We start from the raw sequence: 20,557 nt of genomic DNA, 5'->3' as shown, positions 1-20,557 counted from the left end.
TCGAGATGTAAAGTTGGATGTCGTCAGCGTAGCAATGAAAGCGGAGACCGTGACGACGAATGATATTGCCGAGGGGGAGGATGTAGAGAATGAAAAGGAGAGGACCAAGCACCGAACCCTGGGGAACCCCCTGCTGTACGGGGGCTATGGTAGATGAACAATGATTAATGTGGATAAACTGTTGCCGATTTGTGAGATAGGACTGGAGCCAGAAGAGAGCAGAGCCGGTGATGTTCAGTACATTTTTGAGGCGAGACAGGAGGATGGAGTGACTGATAGTGTCGAAGGCTGCAGTGAGGTCCAGGAGGATGAGGATGGAGAGGTGGCCAGAGTCAGAGGAGAGGAGAAGGTCATTAGTGATTTTGAGTAGAGCTGTTTCGGTGCTGTGTTTAGGACGGAAGCCAGACTGGAATGGTTCATAGAGACTGTTGAAAGTAAGGTGGGTTTGGAGTTGGGCGGCAACTACACGTTCCAGGATTTTAGACAGAAAGGGGAGGTTGGATATGGGACGGAAATTAGCACAGTTGTCGGGGTCGAGGGTAGGTTTTTTGAGAATGGGGGTAATAGCAGCCAGCTTGAGAGACTGTGGAACAGAACCGGAGGAAAGGGAGGAGTTTATAATTTGGGTGATCAGTGGAGAGAGAACAGGAAGACAGGCTTTGATGAGAGGAGAGGGAATAGGGTCCAAGGAACATGTGGAAGTTTTAATGCCAGAAAAAAGTTTTGTCAGGTGAGCAGGGGAAATGGGTGTGAAATGAGAGAGCTGTTGATGGGGCGGAGGAGGATCAGGTGGAACAGCGTGGGAGGAGGAAAGGTCAATTGAACTGTAAACAGAATCTATTTTGGACTGAAAAAATGATTGAAATTGATTGCATTTGTCAGTGGTGAAAGAAGATGAGGTAGTATTGTTAGGCTTTAGGAGTGTGTTTATTGTGGAAAAGAGAGCTTTAGGGTTATTGGAACCTGAGTAGATGAGGTTGGAATAGTATTTGGACCGGGCAGAGTTTAATGTGTCTTTGTATTGCTGTATGTAGTCTGTGTAAATTTGGAGATGAACAGTTAAACCAGATTTCTTGTACAGTCTCTCAAGCTGGCGCTTACGAGACTTCATTTGATGAAGCTCAGGAGTGTACCAGGGGGCAGTATAAGTGAAAGAGACGGTTTTAGTTTTGGTGGGGGCCAGTTCGTCAAGACAGTAAGAGAGGGTATTATTGTAATGAGTGACAAGTTCAGAAGGGTTATCAGACAGAGGGGAAGGGAAGGTAGACAGTTTAGAGGAAAGAAGAACAGAAAGAGCAGAAGTGTCAATGGATTTTAGATTTCTGAAGGTTATTGTATGTTTTGCTTTATGGGCTGTGAGTGGGATTTGTATGTTAAAAGTTATGGCAAAGTGGTCAGATATGCAAAGATTATGGCTGGAGAGATTGTTTATTGTGGGACCATTGGAGCAAACCAAATCAAGAATGTGACCATGAGTATGAGTGGGGAAATTAACATATTGAGTAATGTTGAAGAATTGAAGAAGGTCCATGAATTCAGCAGCGGGTTTGGAGTTGACATTGTCAATGTGGAAATTAAAGTCACCAAGCAGAAGGATGGAAGATGATATGGCACTTAACTGAGTCAGAAAATCTGTGAGGTCTGAAAGGAATGAGGGGTCAGGTTTCGGCGAGCGGTAAATAACAGCAGTTACAAGTGGAGATGGCCCGGACAGTTTGAAAGCAGTATATTCAAATGAGTGAAAGTTTGAGAGAGAGAGAGGGGTTAATTTAATGTCTTTTTTAAAAATAACAGCTGTGCCGCCGCCACGCCCTTTAGAACGGGGGTTTTCAACAAAAGTGAATCCAGGGGGTGTGGTCTGATTTAGGGAGAGATAGTCCATAGGTTTATGCCAGGTTTCAGTCAAACAAAGAAAATCCAGTTTATTGTCTGTGATGTATTCAGTTAAAATGAGTTCCTTATTGCTGAGGGAGCGGGTGTTGAGGAGGGAAAAGTTCAGATGACGTGAATTTGCAGTGAGTTGTGATGCGCGAGGAACTGGGCGGAGGTTGGACCGACTCACGTATAGGTTGTTGTGATGACGCAATGCGGAAGTATCAGAGCAGTAGGACCAGATCGACGGGATGGCGTCCACAGATGAGCTGTGGTAAGAAAAAATACGTCCAGATCCCCGATGTGAAGGACGGGAGCTGCGGAGGAGTCCAAGCTGTTGGAGAGAAGCAGCGCAGTCCGGGAGGCAGCGGTTGTTGAGCTGGCGAAGGGTAGAGGCGGAGTACTGCAGCAACGGCGGCATTCTCAAACACTGCAGTGACCCCACAAACTCCCCGGGCTGCAGGTCAGCAGACAGCTCCTCGGGGGGTGGAAGCCGCTGCGTCCAGCGCTCCTTCGCTCCTTCGCCCTCCGTAAAACGGCCCTTCGTCTTCCTCACGGTCCAGGAATTTACGGAGTTGCCGAAACTCCTCTGCCGCCTGCTCCTCCACAAAGCAGCCCGTGGCTCGAACCGAGCTCCCACACCTCCGCCACGGAGGACGGCAAAACAGCCGATCTCGTGAAGGCGAGAGCGAGAGCCCGCGTTTGGCAGGTACAGCTTTACAAAAGGTGTTATCCAGGTAAGTTTGTAAAGCGTTATAAAGTAATAAAACAACACCCGATAAAACTGAATAAAACTAGGTAAAACAAATAAAACTGAATAAAACTAGGTAAAACAAATAAAACTGAATAAAACTCGAAAAACAAACAAGCCGCAGAGCTTCAAAACATACACCGGAGAGCAGCGGCAGTCAAACACGCCAGCACGCCAGCATTTCTAAGGCTTTTCCGATATGGACAATATTAAAAAGCCTCAGGAAAAAACTGCCGAGGACACACACAATGGATGTCTGCAAACTGAATTTGCAAAATCTATAATACCTCCAGGCTCCTCCTATTAAAATTATATAGCCTATTTTTTTTTTATAAAAACAGTACAAAAAAAATAAGGTTCATTTTTTATTTGTATTTAGCCTTTACAAACAAGAAATGTGAAATAAACTATCAAATAAATAAAACTCTCATACTCAGCTTATTAACAATAGTACATTTCCATTTTAACTAGAACAGGCGGATTATTCATATACAATCGAACCCGGTTATGTCGCCGGCCTAGGGGGTTGCCAAAAAGCGTTGAGATAACCGATATAACCGAAAACCAATATGGCAGCAATATATTAACATGTGCTTGAAATTTATTTATGTGCGTTAATAACTGAGAATGTATACATGTACGGGTTTTTGGTGTTTTTGGCATTGCCGCGATTTGTTTGACGCGATCGGCATGCTATAAATATGTACATACATCGGGGCCGGTTCTAGACATGCATATATGAGGGGGCAGACAGAAATGTGAAGGGGGCACATGGTGGCGACAAAGGAGTGGGGCTGGTGCTCTGGATAACTGTTTTTGTCATGTAATTGGATTGCACTTTGTCAGGCCTCTACCCTAAGACCTGTCCAACTTAGGTGTCCCACCTGAAGGCTAAGCTTCTGCTGGTGTAGCTCTTAGGGTCACTGAGGCAGGCAAACCCCCTGACCACATAAGGTGGCAATCCCTCAGGGGGAAAACTGAAAAGTAAAACAACAAAAAATAAAATAAAATATTCCTCATCAGATTAAAACAAGTAAAAACATGACATTTACCTTAATTGGATGGCCTATATCAAACATATTTGAACCCAACAAAACACTTTTCACTATTGCCAATATTACCAAAACTAAAAAGGGTAGGCTAAGTTATGAAAAAGAAAAAATCAATTCACCCAGTCTTGAAATATAAAACTGAAAAATAGGATCGGTCAGGGTTCATTTCACTACATGATGTACTTGTTATAACTATGTATGTGACAAATAAAGAATCTTGAAATCTTGAAATCACAACGAACAAGTCGCTAAATGAGAATGAATGACGTAACCGTCAGGCTAAGCTGCTTCTAGCGCCGAGGTGGTTAAAATGGTACGGTCCACACTAGGGGTGTCTGAAATCGTTTCACATAAAATTTTCCTACAAGGTGAGTTTTTTTTTTTTAAAAAAAAAAAGAAAGAAAAATGTTAAGACCCCCCCCCAAACTGCTATTTTTGTCTATTTGGGGGGGGGTCTTGATCGGGGGGTACTGGGGGGTACAGTACCCCCCGATCAAGACCCCCCCAAATATACAAAAATAATTCGAACCATGATCTCACGAGTCGCTATGATTTTGACGAGAGAGATTGCTGCTTCCTCTAAACCTCCCGCAATCACGCAGCTCATTTCGCTCTGCCCTGCCTACTGAGAAACTGGCTCATTTGCATACTAACAGTGATTGGATGTTTAGCTGGGGGGAGGGTGAGTGGGGGATCTCTGCCGAGTGCCGTGTGAGTCCGCGTGCAAACAGAACGCGGAGGGAAAGAGCGAACAAGAAGTGAAACTTATCATTTCGTTTGTGCCTTTTTCAGTGGATTTTTCAGCTACTGTAGTAAATCTTGTCCATATTCAGTTTGTGGGTAATTATTATTTTCTTCCTCAACTTCTAAAAGTTTGATTTAAGGGGGCAGGGCGTTTGCTTAAGGGGGCGTTGCCCCCTCTTGCCCCAGCGTAGAGCCGGCCCCGACATACATGTTGGCTAACAAAAGGCATATGTGCACCAACTAACAGCACAGATTTACGAGTATACAATAAAAACCACCGTCGTTTCTCGATACAAACCTTTAATTATATTCTCCAACATTGAAAACACAAAGATCGCTCACAAAATCACAAAATACCTGCGGGGTGTACTGTAGTTCGTTTTTACAAAAAGCTAACCAGTGTCAAAATTAAATTCACGAGTCATTTTGCTCTGACACAGCTCTGAAAAGTATCATACACGCAGTTACTATGGTTTCTTTACAAAGTCTAAAATGCTTTGTTGCTTTTGCCTTTAACAGTCTGCTTGAAAACAAATGCTTCAATATTATTTATGCTGTCTAAAAAAGTTTTACCTGGATGGCGTTTCACAGCTGCGTTGTTCAGCAAATTACCATGCGAATGCGATTTGAATACGCGCTGTTAAGCACTTGTGATACATTTTTAAAAGCCGGCGAATCGTCACGGGGATCGAGATAATCGATGTTGGCCCTCTTTTGTGCTCGAGATATTAGGGTTCGGCGACATAAAAGAATCGACATAACCGATGAGAAAATGCTAAGACAAAGAGGGAATTTGGCGGTTCCACTTGAAAAACGTCTACTTAATAGGGTTGGCGAGTTAACGGAGGGTTGAGTGTATATATATATATATATGTTTGAGTGTATATATATATATATATATATATGTTTGAGTGTATATGTGTATATATATATATATATATATATATATATATATATATATATATATATGTATATGTATATTCAAATGTATATCGAAATATCGGAAATGTGTTTAAAAATCATATCACCGTTATTGAAAAAATTCTATCGCGATATATATTGATATCGAATTATTGTCCAGCCCTATGTTAACCATAAAATTATACGACACAGATTACCACTAAAAGTGAGCTTGTCTTTACGTCACAATATGAACTTCTTTCAAACCACTTTGGACACACACTAGAGATGGGGAGTCTACTCCAAAAGAGTCGATTCCTCGACTCTCACTAGCCCTAGTGTCGGAATCGACTCCAGGTCAGGAATCGACTCCCAGTGTCGAGTGTTTTTTTCAAGTTCAACACAGCAACAGTTCATTATAATGAAAAGATTATAATGAATGTAAAGATACAGAAATTAAAACAAAAAGATAAAGAAATGAGAGGAAAAAATAAGTAATGCCAGGAAAACAAAGAACAATAATGTATAGATAGTTTTTTTCTGTTGGGTCTGTTTTGCGGCTCAATCAATCATGATGTGGTTCAATACAGTCAATTGGTTGTGATTGGCACAAAACACTGCAGTAGGTTTTACGAACCAATACGATTTGAAGAAGCTGCGATGTGAAAAGGAGGGGGATTTATAAGGTTCAGTTGATTAAACATTTTAGTATAGGAAACATTTGTATCCTCGCTCTTGACTCCTCAGGAAGCCTCCTCGTTCCTCGCCCTCCTCCCGGTGGAATTAAAGAATTTAGATGTCCTACATGAGAGCGGAGCTCGATCGGTTTCAGGGTCGTAGGACATACGAGCGAGAAGTGAGGAAATGAGGAAGCATATTGAGACGCACCTTCTGAATCCTGACCCTATTTTAATTCAAAGTAAATGGAGTCGAGGAGTCGATTCCACCGACTCCAAAATTAGGAGTCGGAAGTCGGAGTCGACTCCAAAAAAACCGGAACCGAACACCCCTAACACACACCTCTCTTCAGCAGTGAGCCGACGCGACGCTCCCAACGCGGACGCGGACGCATCTAGGCTGGTTCTCCGCAAAGCGCAACACTCGCGTATCTGCACCGCGCATGCGTACACGGAAACGTTCATACAGTAGTTCTCCGGTCAAGCTGTGTACTTTGCTCTTACCATATTTAAGTATTATTATTAGTAAATTATTATTCTGATATTCCCTGCACACGTACCACAGCAGTGAGGTCTGTATATTTCCCTACGTTTTACAAATTCTTTTTTTTCCCCTCCACCACCCCCCCTCTGCGGAGGACTGCTTTATTTATATTTAAATATTTATTTATTTATCTATCTATTTATTTATTTGTTTTTATTTACTTCCTCATACTTCCTCAAGAGAAGGAGAGGGGGGGAGGAGAAGAAGGGGGAAAGAGAGGGAGAGAGAGAGAAAAACAAAAAAAAGAAAAAACTGAATCTGCTTCAATGTCTGCTGAAGAGAGAAAACAACAACCAACATCTGTACGAATCACATCGAAAATCAAGCGTTAAATGTCTTTGAACTGCACACACACTCAGCATTACAACACATGCCCAGAAACAACAGCCGATCAAGACAGCGCGCGTTCATGTGCACCTGTCCGCACACCTGTGTGCACACCTGTGTGTGTCAGTGCGCTGGTGTTCATAAGGTATCTCCATGTAAATGTCTAGTAGTGTGTGTGGGGAGCCACAGCCCCGCCCCCCCAGGACATGAAGCTGATATGGAGGAGACCCGGGCCCCAGACACCCAGAAAAGGGCAGAGGATAGTTCCGGCGGGGGGTCATCCGGCAGCCACATCGCAGGAGCCCCAGGGGGCCGTGGCGGCGAGCCCGCAGGCTCCGTCGACAGCCGGCGACACCAGGGCAGACCGGAGCCCGGGTCCAGAGATCCAAGAGCCCCCCCCACCCCCCAGCCAGGGCCCGACAGAGCCGGGAGGGCCAGGCCCCGCCAGGCAACCGCCGAGAGTGAGCCAGCACACACCAGAGCATCTAACCCCGGACATCGAGAACCACCAACGCATCGGCAGCCGGAGGCCCCATCCACCGGCAGGGAGTGTGGCGGGGGGGAATAGAGCCTGAGATGTTATTCCAGGTGGAGTCTAAGACCCAACCTGACACATGCGTATAGACAAACAGGCGCACACATACACAAGCATGCTTGTGTACGTTTTACAAATTCAAAGCGCCAGTTCACAGGGCTGCCAACTTTGATCAACTGGCTGGCGTGAGATTTTTAATTCGGAACAAGGCTGCACACACATGCATACGCATTTATATGTATGTAGCAGTTTTATCACCTTGTAAATTGCCTGTAGGGTTTGCAAACTACCATGCTTCGTCTGTGCAGCTACATGAGGATAACGCGACGCATGTGCAAGGTGCAGTACCACCATAAATTGGGGTGGCAGTATGGTCACGTTTTGTCACAGGACATTGTCTTTACATATGGTACAGATAGTATTAAAGTAGCATCTTATTTTTTAAGAATGAGTGGCCAGAAGAACTGTATATTTTCAGAGGCAAGAAAGAAAATATTCCAAACATTACTGTGCCCTTCTGTGTACAGCGGCTTCAAAATTTAATGCCAGTATAAGTTTATAAGAAAGCAGTGTCATATGTACAAAGTACAATGGAATTTTAACTTGAAATTCTTACTTGCCTCCTTTCATAAGTAGCGTTATTTTTCAATACAGTTCCATCCATCCATCCATCCATCCATTTTGTGCCACTTATCTAATCTAATATATATAACATATATATAACATATAATCTATAATGTAGTATATATTATATATAATCTCTGGGTCTGCCCTGGGGCCTCCTCCCAGTTGGACATGCCCTGAAACACCTGAAATCCGAGATCCAGTTGCAGAGAGTGGTGTTCAAGCTTAACCCCCTTAGTTCCACAATCAGCCTTTGAGGGACATATTGAAGTCCATGAATAACATTCTAACATATGTGATTCTCTTATCCAAATGTGTCAGGGAAAGGTGACGGGCAGAGGCTATGGTATCCCCAGTAGACCTGTTGGACCAGTATGCAGATCGGAGAGGGTCTAGAGAGGTAGGAAGATTGGTCTTTATCTCTGCCATGACCAGCCGTTCGAAGCGCTTCATGATGATTGACATGAGTGCTATGGAGAAGTAGTCATTCAGGCCTGTCACTGACGGCTTCTTCAGCACTGGGATGATGATGGTTGATGTGAAGCATACTGGGACAGACGACTGGCTTAAAGAGGTGTTGAAAATGTCTGTGAGATAGAGTACTCCTCACATCAGCTGTGGACAGACAGAGTAACTTGTCGTCGGCTCCTTATTCTGTACATCAGAGTCTGCAAAAAAGTTGTTTAGCTATTCTGGAAGGGAGACATCACTACCACTGATGTGTGGGTTGGCCTTGTAGATCGTGATTGGCTGAATGCCCTGCCATATGCGGCGTGTGTCTTTGGTGCAATTAAAGTGTTCATTGATCCTCTGTGCATGTGCCTGATTGGCTAGCTGCTGCGCGAGTAGGGGCCAGAAGTCATACTGTATCGAAGGAGTAGGTGGCACAGAAAAAAAAATGTTGCGGACAGGAAACGGAAGCCCAATGAACACAATGTGAACTTATAATCCTCTTTTTGTATTTGTATGTCTGAAAGTTCGTAAGTAGAGAAACGCCTGTAAGTCTAACATAACGGAATACATATTAATCTTTACTCTTACTTTCACCTACATTAATTTTTGAAACCGGTGGAAACGCAGGCAGGTTCTCAAAAGGCAGCAAGTGAAAACCAGCCCAGTACTGGCTCCGTGTTGGTGGAAATGAGGCATCAGTACAGTGTTCCCAGGTCTAGCCCAAGGTCTGCTTAAAATCTGCCCAGTGGAAGCTGAAACTAGCCCAATATGTGAAATCCCAGTATACTGTATCTCAAAGAAATAAACCAGTTTGTTGCATCCTCATCACTTTCAAATAGTGCCTCCTGTCTTCTGCAATCCCCCCCCCTTGTGAAACTGAACAGGTAAGAAGTGTGCGCACATACATTAACACGTAGGTCCTCTCTCTGTATAAACACACTGGGTTAGAGGGCGAGTGCCACCTTCTGTATTTATGTTCGGGTGAGTAAGCCTAGTGTAGTCTGGGTTTTTCTGCTCTATCTTTGGTTTTAGTTGTAATCTTAACAGGGTAGGGAAGAGGTCTTATGTTTTGTTAATTTCTTTCCTTTGACGCGTCCATGTTCTTTTCCCTGGGTCTGGCCCATCCTCCCGTGTTCCCAGCACCCAAATCCCTGTATTGGTTCAGTCAGAAAGACTGAAAGCTATTGCTCACCATGAAACCATGACACTGAAATCTACTAATCAAGCCAGAAATCTTGATGTAGTTCTGGACTCAGACCTAAATATCAACAGTCACATAAAGACAATTACAAAATCAGCCTCCCACCACCTTAAAAATAGAGCAAGAATTAAAGGATTTCTCTCTAAACCAGATACAGAAAAGCTTGTTCATGTGTTTATTTTCAGAAGGCTAGACTATTGTAATGGTGTCTTCACATGTCTTGGTAATAAATCAGTCAGCCAGCTGCAGCTCATCCAGAATGCTGCCACCAGAGTCCTCACTAACACCAAGGAAGTAGAGCATATTACAAAGCTCCTTAAATCACTGCACTGACTTCCTGTGCATCACAGGATTGATTTAAAAATATTATTTCTTGTGTACAAGGCACTAAATGGCACTAATTTCCTTGAACGTTGTGAAGCATCCAGACCCCTAAGGGCATCTGGGAAAGGTTTACTCAGTGTCCCAGAATGAAGACCAAGCAGGTGAAGCAGCTTTTACTCTCTATGCTCCCTGTCTGTGGAACAAGCTTCCTGAAGACCTGAGGTCTGCTAACACTGTCAGCTCATTATAATCAGGGCTTAAAACGTTACTGTTTGCTGCAGCTTTTCAATAAACTAAATCAGGAGGAGTTTAGTCATACGCTGCCTCTACAATGTCACTTCTTTTCAGTTAACAATTTATTTGTTATTTGGGCTTTTAGGCTTTTTAAAATGATCTTTTAAATCAACAATGAATGCGTTTGCAATTCCCACCCCAAAGTTCCGAGGTACCAAAAAAACAATAGTACTTTGTGTACTGGAACTTTTGGTACTGGTACTCGACCCAAAGTCAATGGAAATGGGAAAGTACCAAATGTACCGTACCTGGTGCAGCGGAAAAGCAGCCTGAATAAACTTGCCTTGCTTCGCAATTGGATTGAAAGGTTACTGCCATAAACAGCTCATGTAAATGTGAAAGACCAGAAGGCAGCGGGAGAGAGAAAGAGAAGCTCCACTAGCAGAAGAAAACGAAACACAGTAAAACACACTCCACCTCATACAGGGAGAGAGAAGCGTGTGTGTGAACAGACTCACATTGTAAGAATTCTGATCTGGTCCTGGGCACTAATACCGGTAGGATGGTGTCTTTGGTAACTAGAAGGAGACAGAGAGAAACAGGGATGTGAGTGAAAGGAATTTACTTGTGGGAGATGGACTTCACTCACTGTGGAGACAACAGCAGTAGATTATTATCATTATGAGGGACAATAACAGGCATTTTAACAAACTGCAAATCATGGGAGTTACACATAATAAAGATTTTTCTTTCTATAATGTAGAAGAAACATGTTTCATGTGATCTGGGTTTTGCAGCCAGTAGAATGTGGAGCTCTTTCGCCAGTTATCACAAAGATTTAAACATGAAAACAAACTGACTTGGTCACACAAATGTGAGGCTGACTGTACTGCAAACTCTCTCTGCATGGTCTACATCAGGGGTGGCCAGTCTTACCCGCAAAGTGCCAGTGTGTATGCAGGTCTTTGGGATAACCTTTAGGTCAGCTGTTCGACCCCAGGTATGAGGACTCTTCAGCCAATCAGTCCTCTAATTAGTAATCCAGCAAAAGCCTGCAGACAGCAGCCCTTTCTGGGTAAGATTGGCCACCCCTGGTCTATATTAACATGAACAAACTAGAAAATGTATTAACCTGTATGATGGATCTCTGCCATTTTCTTTCTGCAAACATTCTCCAGTTGATCTTTCAGTTCAGAAACCCCCTTCCTTAAATTCCCAAAATCAGATCTTGGACTGACAGAGATTCTGGGTCCAAATCCAGCTTCAGGGTTGACAGGAAGACCCTGGAACCTCTACAGACACACAGTCTGATTAAACAGCTTCATCAAAACAAATGTGTATTGTAATGTAATTAACAGGACCATTAACATCTGACAAATGACAGACTAGCTGAAATACAAATGAGAACATGCATCCATTTGAATACTCTGGTTTTCTTATTGTCAAAGTAGCTGTTCTGTTACCTGCAGGAAATGGATGTGATCCTCTGTGTGTGAAAGCTGCTCCAGCTCAGAGTGTCTCCTCTTCAGTTCATCAATCTTTTGCTTCAGTATCTTCATGTGTCTTTCAGCCTGACTCACTGCAGCCTTCTCCTGATCTCTGATCAGCTTTGTCACCTCAGAGCGTCTTCTCTCAATGGAGCGGATCATCTCAGTGAAGATCCTCTCGCTGTCCTCCACTGCTGACTGTGCTGAGCTCTGTTGGTGACACAGGGAGCAGAGGAGGGTAAATTACAATTGGCCCTTTTTGACAGGAGGTATAAAAACAGCACAGGGCTGGGGTTTGGAGCGTCACCATGCTGGATGCCTCAGGTACTGAAACCCAGCCAGCACTGATTGGAAATGATCACTCATTAAGCTCATACACTGTCAGCTGCAGGGATTTGGCAGAGACTGGTGGCTGTATGGGGCAGGTTGGTTGTCACCATTGGGTCTTAGTTTAATAGGTGACTTTTTGGTTTATTTTTCCATTACACTGGATTGTGCAAAGTTGCATTTTTCTCAAATGGGCCTTTTATGGTACTTTTCTAAATAAATAAGCTACTACTGCTGCAACACTTGGTTAAACTCTGTTATCTAGCAACTTTGTCCCATTAAATCACTGACACAGAATAACCCACAGCAGCACTAATTTGATTAATACCCACAAGTCTGTTAATCTGCAATCTGAAAGAAGATTCAATATGATCACAAGCCAGCTGTTATCTTCTCTTCAGGTTCATACTCACTGTGATTGAGGCCACAGCCTCTCTCAGCTCCTGCAGCTCCTTCTCTCTCATCTGAATTCTCTGCTGAAATTCTCTCTGTGTTTCCTCCATTTGTTTCTACAGATTGTAAACAAGATGGCAAAACAAGTTTGTTTCATTAGCTGAGATCATATTCATTAATCATCCTGTCCAGGGTGGACCCCAGCCTTGGGCCCTATGCTGCCTGGGAAAGGATCCAGGCGCTCTCTGTGACCCTGACCGGGATTACCGGTTAGGAGATGGATGGATGGTTGGATGGATAGATATTATTAAATGATTTATTGACTGTAGGTAGGATAAACTGACCATTGACCCTTTGTTCCTGTTTCCACCTGGTATTAACATGCGTCCTGGGTGATCCAATCACAAGTGGGCAGCGCTAATTACAGGTGTGAAGGCACCCAGGACACATTGAAGATCCATTGAGATCTGATCACTGAAACTGTTGTGTATGGCCACTAACAAAGAGATACATGGACTCAGAGTTGCCGTTCCTACTGCTATCTTTAATGCAATTGCAATAGGTAGATAAACAGTACAGCTACCCGCGCGCTCTGCACATACAGATCTCTCCAGTATATATATAAACCACATTACCCATAAAGCAATGGTAACTAATACGGTGGCTTCACCAGCCCGCAATACACAACAGAAACCACATTGGGAGGTGGTCTGGGCTGCATATGGCCACATTCTTATAGCAATGTGAAGGCGAATGTGTCCTGGGCTGCATTGCAGGACCGGCTACTCAACTGACGTCCTATTTGATTTATGTCAGATCGCATGTCAGTTGATAATGAGCCACTGTGTAGTAAACTGCACTGTGAACAACAACAATGCATCTTTTCTCCTGTGACACTAAAAACTCTGAATCTGCTGGGAAGTTGGTTTAATATTGGACTGTTGTGACCCATTCATATGGAAACCGTGTCATAGTGTGCATCACTGATGTTCTATGCAAATTCAGAAAAGATCATGTGTAAGATGTGATTTATTAAAGATGTTTCAGAATTTGCACAGATCATATATTTAATGTGCATGTTGGGGCGCGGCCTGGTGCAGGCAGGGAAACAAGGTGACGATCCACTTAAAAGCTCCAAGACAAAGGGATTTAAGTAAACTGAACAAAACTGGAAAGACACTAAATAAAGGAACAACAAGGGGTCAGAACTCACCAGGGAAAAAGTAGCTAAAAAAACGACATGCAGACTAACAGAGGGAATGGGGCAGCTAGTGATGTAAAGCTTGACACCGAAGCTCTGAGGTATGTGACAAAAAAACGATTCACTACATTCTGAAGCACAGCTTGGAGGTTTCCGCCATTCTCCCCTAAACATGTGACCATGGTCATCTGAAGCTTTGTTTTGCACTCAACCATGTGACTGCTTTGGAAACCTCATTACCGGTTTCGAATGTCGGCACACACACACTGCAGCATAAGTTTTAATCATAATAATGATTTAATGATAATTTATCAATAATTAAATCATTTAGAAATACAATGAACACAATAAGAACACAATTATTATTATTAAAGTTCAGTTTATTTGTATGAATACATAATATCAGATATGGGTGAGGGTATTACCCGATAATCTGTTTAATATTCCCAGTATAGAGACCAAGAAGCAAATGATTGATGAGGCTTTGATCGATATGATTGTGAAGGATTCACAACTATTCACCATAGTGGACGATGCTGGATTTAGGGAGTTTGTGGATATCCTGGATCCAAGCTACATTCTCCCATCCAGGCAAACATGAAAGGGTCTGGTGGCAGAAATATTTAAGATAGAAAAAGAGAAAGCAAAGGAAGAGGTGAAAAAGGCCAAAGCAGTAAGTCTAACATCTGACATGTGGACATCCATACGTATCCTCCTGAGACCCCACCCATTCATTTATGTCCATTGTAGTGGACATTTTATTTTTGCATCTATCTTTTCACTAATGTTAGGAAACATATTTATTCTTGTTGTACACTAAAGAGGACATGCTGTGAAATTAAAAATAAAAATAAATTTAAAAACATCTAAATTGTAAGATGTCTTATTTCCTCCAAAGACAAATAACCTAAAATTGAAGGACACTTTTTTCCTTGGGTCTCAGGAGGATATGGAAGCTTATTTAGTCAGACACAGAACCTGCCTTGTACATGCACTGAATTTGGTCGTGAAGAAGGCTATTGATCAGACACAAGGACCCGACGATATCAGATCCAAGGCAAGGCAGCAGATGGGCAGACCCACTCTCAGAATGATTCAAGAAGTGGAAACCAGCTGGAATAGCACCTATTCAATGCTGCAGTGATCACATGATCAAGGAGAGCCAGTTGGTGCTGCATTGGTCACTCTGAAGACAGAGCTCACAGCCCTGACCTCAGAGGAATATCACGTAATTTATGATTGTCTGGGTGTTTTATGACGTTTCAATGAGGCAACTGTTCCACTTTCTGAAGAGAAATCAGGATCCAAGGTAATTCCTCTCATCCACATGCTTAGACATGCTGTGAATCTGAAACTGTCCCAGACACAAAATGTTAAGGCCCAGCAGTTGTGCAAGAACCTCTTGAAGTTGCTCACTGAGAGGTTGTCAGTCTATGAGACCATGAGCATAATGACACTGGCCACACTGCTGGGTCCAAGATATAAAACTGCAGGTTTCTGTAGCCAATCAGGCACCAGAACCAGAGCCTGCAGGAACCTCATCTGGTTCTGCAATGCATACCGGTACTGTTGCAACCTTTCACGTTTTAATGATAATGTTCAATTAAACTGAATTGGGATAAATAATTATTATTGCACAGTACAAAATACACAGTGTATATAATGATTCATGCTTTATCATTTTAGTTTGAGGTCTGTGGGATCTTCTGGACAGTGATGTGGGGGAGAGCAAAAGGGTCAAGGGTTCTACAGCAGATGCTACTGTGGAGGTTCAGCAGTACCTCAGTGACCCAAATATGCTGCGTTCTGAAGACCGTTTGCAGTTCTGGGATATGCAGAAGGCTGTGTATCCACACTTATATGAACTTGCAATACAGTTTCTCTGCACTCCAGCGACCTCTGTTCCCTGTGAGCAGGTATTCTCTAAAGCATTGAATAATTGTGAATAAAAAACGTAACCAACTTAGTCCCCACGCTGTTCAACAAGTACTGTTCCTCAACAAAAATCTGTAGTCCAATACCCCCTCTTGAGTTACACATGCACCACTTCCCAGTTAATTCAAAGGTTGCCCAATCCACAAGACATTGCACAGCCTAACTTAACCAGTACATTAATGTTCCTAAAGCACTACAGACCACTTGAATGTTTGCCTATTTGTATATATCCTGATGCACTACACTCAGTCAAAATGAACTGCTATTTACTTATTTGACCACCTAGTGTCACTAATGTTCACCATTTAGAAAATCATTGAGTACAGAATCATTTTTTGACACACTTGCTTCCAAAAGCTTTGTTTTGCCATCATTATGGGCAACTAAGGGAAGATAACCAGGAAAAGCAACCAGGTCGAAAAACAGGCTGCGACTAAAGACAATGACCTAACATTCCACCACCACCACACAAACAATGAATCAGCAACAAACAGGAGGACAAGCACTTAAATACAACAGACAACCAAACTAACGAAGAGGCAGATGTGACACATAAGACAATTAACCAATAACAACGGCGCAGGGAAAACAGGCAACAGGTGCAGTAACTTATACTAATGAACACAAGACTAGGAAAACTCCAACAAACATGGAAGGTAAGAAACACTAATCACACACTAGGAATTCAACACTTAGAAAATACAGAAACATGTGGAACATAATAAAACAAGGCACAAGCTTCACAAGGAGAACACAGAACTAATAAACACTAGGAAGAATAGAAAACCAATAATTAAATGAAAGAGCTGAGGTTGGTTCCTGACCAGCCTCAAACCCATGACCAGCTGGTCCCAGCCTCAGTGCTATACACTCAACCCACTGAGACAAATGCAGCCATGAGGGGAAAAGGAAGAACACACTAGGGCCAAAGACAATGAGACGACAAAGGGGATGGACAGCGATGGCTGCTGGCCACACGGGGAAGAGACACAAGGACAGCGATGGCTGCTGGCCACACGGGGAAGAGACACAAGGACAGCGATGGCTGCTGGCCACACGGGGAAGAGACACAAGGACAGTGATGGCTGCTGGCCACACGGGGAAGAGACACAAGGACAGCGATGGCTGCTGGCCACACGGGGAAGAGACACAAGGACAGCGCACTGTGACGAAGCTTCATTATTTATGTCAAAGCTGCTCCACACTTTATTAATATTAGTGAAATGTGCCGGTAAAAATTACATGAAGGTGAAATTAAAGCGTGTAGGTAAGAATGTGTGTTCAGTAGCCTAGAAAATGGATGTGTGAATAGAAACATATAATAAGAGTGTAATTGTTTATATAGTTTTATATTGGGCTGTCAGGGGCTTCCTGGTCAGAAACACACGAAACACACAGAGGTTCATTGGCTGTAACGTGAAAAAGTTCTGACCCATTTTTTCGAGCTGCGCAACAAGCTTAAGCTATTCATGCATCAGACTGATGAACTCTGTGACAGAATGTATGACTTTCAATGGCTTGCGAAGTTGTCATACCTTGCTGATATTTTCAGTTTCCACAACACATTGAATTTGGCACTTCAAGGGGAAACAGTCACAGTCTTTACTGTACAGGACAAAATTAACGCAGCACGCATGAAGACGGAATTGTGGTGCACTCGCCTCGATCGCTTACAATTCGACAATTTCCCTACTTTGGCAGACTTTCTCCTCACAGCTGAGGAGGTCCTGGACAGCGATACCATTGCAGCTTTTAAGGAGCACCTGCGTGGCCTTCACACGCATTTGGGAAGATACTTCCCAGAATTAGACATGGACTTTGAGTGGATCAGAAATCCATTTGGAGACCAAACCCACATTTAGCGTGTCAGTTCTAAGTTTTCTGCAAGAGAGGAAGACAGCCTTGTGGACATTGCATCTGATGGATCACTGAAGATGGCATTTCCAGAAAAATCCTTGACTGACTTCTGGATCGACATCCAGCCTGAGCACCCTGAGCTCGCGGAGTCTGCTTTAAAAATATCAATGCCGTTTTCAAACACCTACAACTGTGAACTTGGATTTTCAACACTGGTTGGTTTGAAAACAAAACAGCGCAACCAGATCAATGTGGCCCCCAGTATGAGATTAAGACTGTCCAGTTTAGAGACAGACATTCAGTCAGTGATGCGTAATATGCAGCAGCATTATTAGAGCTGTTGTGGATAGGCCTACCTAATTCCTCACAACCATAGGTTTTACCTGGATCTTTCAAAAAAATGTAGTTCCAAACAAATTGACCTCTTTTGAAGTATGTTCCTGTATATATGAGATCATGTGTGTGTGTATGTGGGTTTTGTGGGTGGGGTGGGGGTCGGAGGGTAGCAGTACGTGGCTCAGGGTGGTCTCTGAAAAATTTTTTTTAGACAAAGTGGTCCTTGGTCTGAAAAAGTTGGAGAATCAGTGATCTAGGTATATGTAAGTACTGAAAGACCTTTTTTAATACGTACATTTGTACTGTGTTGAGGTAGGTAAGGTAAGGTAAGGTAGGTAAGGTAAGGAGCACACGCTGATTACAGTGCCTTACCACACCCACCACATGACCAACCACCTCAGGGAGGAGAACCTGAGTGCAGCCGTGCAGTGGGTGACGCCTCAGCACCACACCAGTCTGAATGGACCAGTGTGAGTTTTTTCAAGAGGCTGGAGTGTCAATCCTGAAAAAAAACTGTGTTGATATAGTTTCACAAGAAATATATTTATTTAAGTAATCACATTTACATTACATGTAATAATATTTTATAATAATGACTGTCTAATAAAAATCGCAGCATTAATATGAAATACAATTTTAAAATTATACAAAGAAGACAAGCATTATTATGAAATATAATATCTTTTATGGAATTATTTAAAAATAAAAGGACACATTATTGAAATATTTATTTATTATTTTATTTATCTTTAGATATAATTTATTCCTTTATTTATTTTTTGATATACTTATTTATTTTATTTGAGTATCATGGCGTTCCATACAAACATCTTAGGCATTTTTGTTACTATTTTTGTTGGCTGTTTCTGAGATGATGGAGCCGCTACTCTTATGCTGAGCTCCATTTACCTCGGAGGCCGGAACTCTGAGCTGGGAATGACGTCACAGACGAGTTAAACACGTTCCAGTGCAGCCATTTAGAAAAACCAGGGACCAGTTTCAAAAAGAAAAATTTCTTGTTTACCCAGATAACTTGTTAAATTTAATGTGCCATATTTAAAACATCTTAGCTCACACATCTTAGCCATTCAGATGCTCAGCCAAACAGTAAGTGAACCTCTTCACCTTGTTTGCTTGCTGTATATATTCAGCTGCAGCCACATGATTCGATGTTTGTAGGAGTTTCAGTAGGAATTCAAGCAGAATTTTTTAAACTTGCACTTTCAGTTAATTTTTCTTTCATTTTACCAAACCAGACGTGGTCTGAGTGTTTTGTAGCAATTACACTAACATCTCTTAAGACAAAATCCATTTATTTAATATTGACTTTATATTTATATAAGAAAACTTCTGGCCTGACCTGTATCTCCTCCCTTTGTGCAGCAGCTGAGACTGTATCATGGCCTCTGTGTTTATCCATCGTACAGAGATAACAGATACACTGCTGGTCGGTACGGCAGTAGACCTCCAGGGGTTTATCATGCTGGGAACAGATCTTGTCCTGCAGATGTCCAGTGGCATCAGTCAGCTTGTGCTTCTTAAAAGCTGGAGACTCATAGTGAGGCTGGAGGTGAGTTTCACAGTAAGAGGCCAGACACACCAGGCAGGACTTGACAGCTTTGTGTTTTCTCCCAGTACAGACATCACACTCCACATCTCCAGGTCCAGCATAATGGTCAGCAGGAGTAGCTGCTTGTAGTCCAGTCTTCTTCAGTTTCTCCACCACTTCAGCCAGTATGGTGTTTCTGGCCAGAACAGGTCTGGATATGAAGGTCTGTCTGCACTGTGGGCAGCTGTAAACTCCACGCCGATTCTCCTGATCCCAGCAGCTCTTAATGCAGCTCATACAGTAACTGTGTCCACAGGGAATAGCTACTGGATCCTTTAGTAACTCCAGACAGATTGGACAGCTGAACTGGGTCTGATCCACTGCAATACTGGCTTCTGCCATTTTACCACAAACACTGATATGATTAAGTTTTGTTTTCTCTCACTTCCTGCTTCTCAGGCTGCAGCAGGTGTGGTTTTGGACTGAGGCCAGACTGAGAAGAGCAGACTGGACAAACACTGGAGTTGGAGTTTAAAACTAAAATAGTACATTATGCAAACTATACACACAATAGACATTTATTTAGCTTTTATGAGAATATCTGACATTTTTCCGTAAACAAGCTATATCCTACTCTTTGATTTTGTACCATAGATAGAAATTAGGTAGAAAGGCATAAGAGAGCAGATCTACTGAGAATGAATTTCTGTGTCTGTTTGGTATCATGTAGTTTCAGGTGAAACATGCAGGTTTGTGCAATTATAGACAGACTATGTCAGGATTAGACAGAACAAGCTTTGACAAATACTGTCAATCCACAGATTTGTTTTTTATATTATTCTATATATAGTATTCATGAAAATAAAGGGTGTAGCACATATATGTCATATATCTTCATTTTCTTTCTGGGTGTTTGTGCTGGGAGTGTATTTGTGTTAGGAAGGAGAGTCAGGTGACCAGGTTCAGATTGATAATTTTTCCCACCCAAAATTTTTCCATGATCTAATAATGAAAGTTTATTCTAGATATTCATTAAACACTATTAAGTTAAAGTCTCACATTTAAGCCAAAAGTTTCAGCTTCAGCCACCCGCAGGAACAGAAAGATAAAATATCAAAATAGTATCCAACAAATTCCAATATCTGCTTATCCAGTACAGGGTTATGGGACACACACATCACAGGAAGCACAGAGTACAAGGCAGAGACACCCTGGATGGGAAGCTAGTCCATCA

At 42.6% G+C, this 20,557-nt stretch overlaps 1 protein-coding gene across 1 annotated transcript; it reads right to left on the bottom strand.

The window, feature by feature from the left end:
- Positions 1-12,438: 12,438 nt before the first annotated feature.
- On the bottom strand, positions 12,439-19,758 carry LOC140588921 (E3 ubiquitin/ISG15 ligase TRIM25-like). The gene is made up of 2 exons (XM_072711582.1): positions 19,135-19,758; positions 12,439-12,561 (listed from the first exon to the last, which is right to left on the bottom strand). Exons 1-2 carry the CDS (start codon positions 19,723-19,725, stop codon positions 12,439-12,441), a joined length of 714 nt encoding a protein of 237 aa, XP_072567683.1. The 5' UTR covers positions 19,726-19,758.
- Between the last annotated feature and the right edge of the window lie 799 nt (positions 19,759-20,557).

This window comes from Paramormyrops kingsleyae, chromosome 4, assembly GCF_048594095.1.
Source record: "Paramormyrops kingsleyae isolate MSU_618 chromosome 4, PKINGS_0.4, whole genome shotgun sequence".
Classification (NCBI taxonomy): Eukaryota; Metazoa; Chordata; class Actinopteri; order Osteoglossiformes; family Mormyridae; genus Paramormyrops; species Paramormyrops kingsleyae.
This window is presented reverse-complemented; position numbering and strand designations above follow the sequence as displayed.

Excerpts from the sequence above, each read along its gene's own strand:
- LOC140588921 (XM_072711582.1), bottom strand. The coding sequence starts at position 19,725 with ATGGCAGAAGCCAGTATTGCAGTGGATCAGACCCAGTTCAGCTGTCCA. Across the intron at positions 12,562-19,134 it reads CACAAAGGGAGGAGATACAG|AAACAAATGGAGGAAACACA; the intron begins GTCAGGCCAGAA and ends TACAATCTGTAG.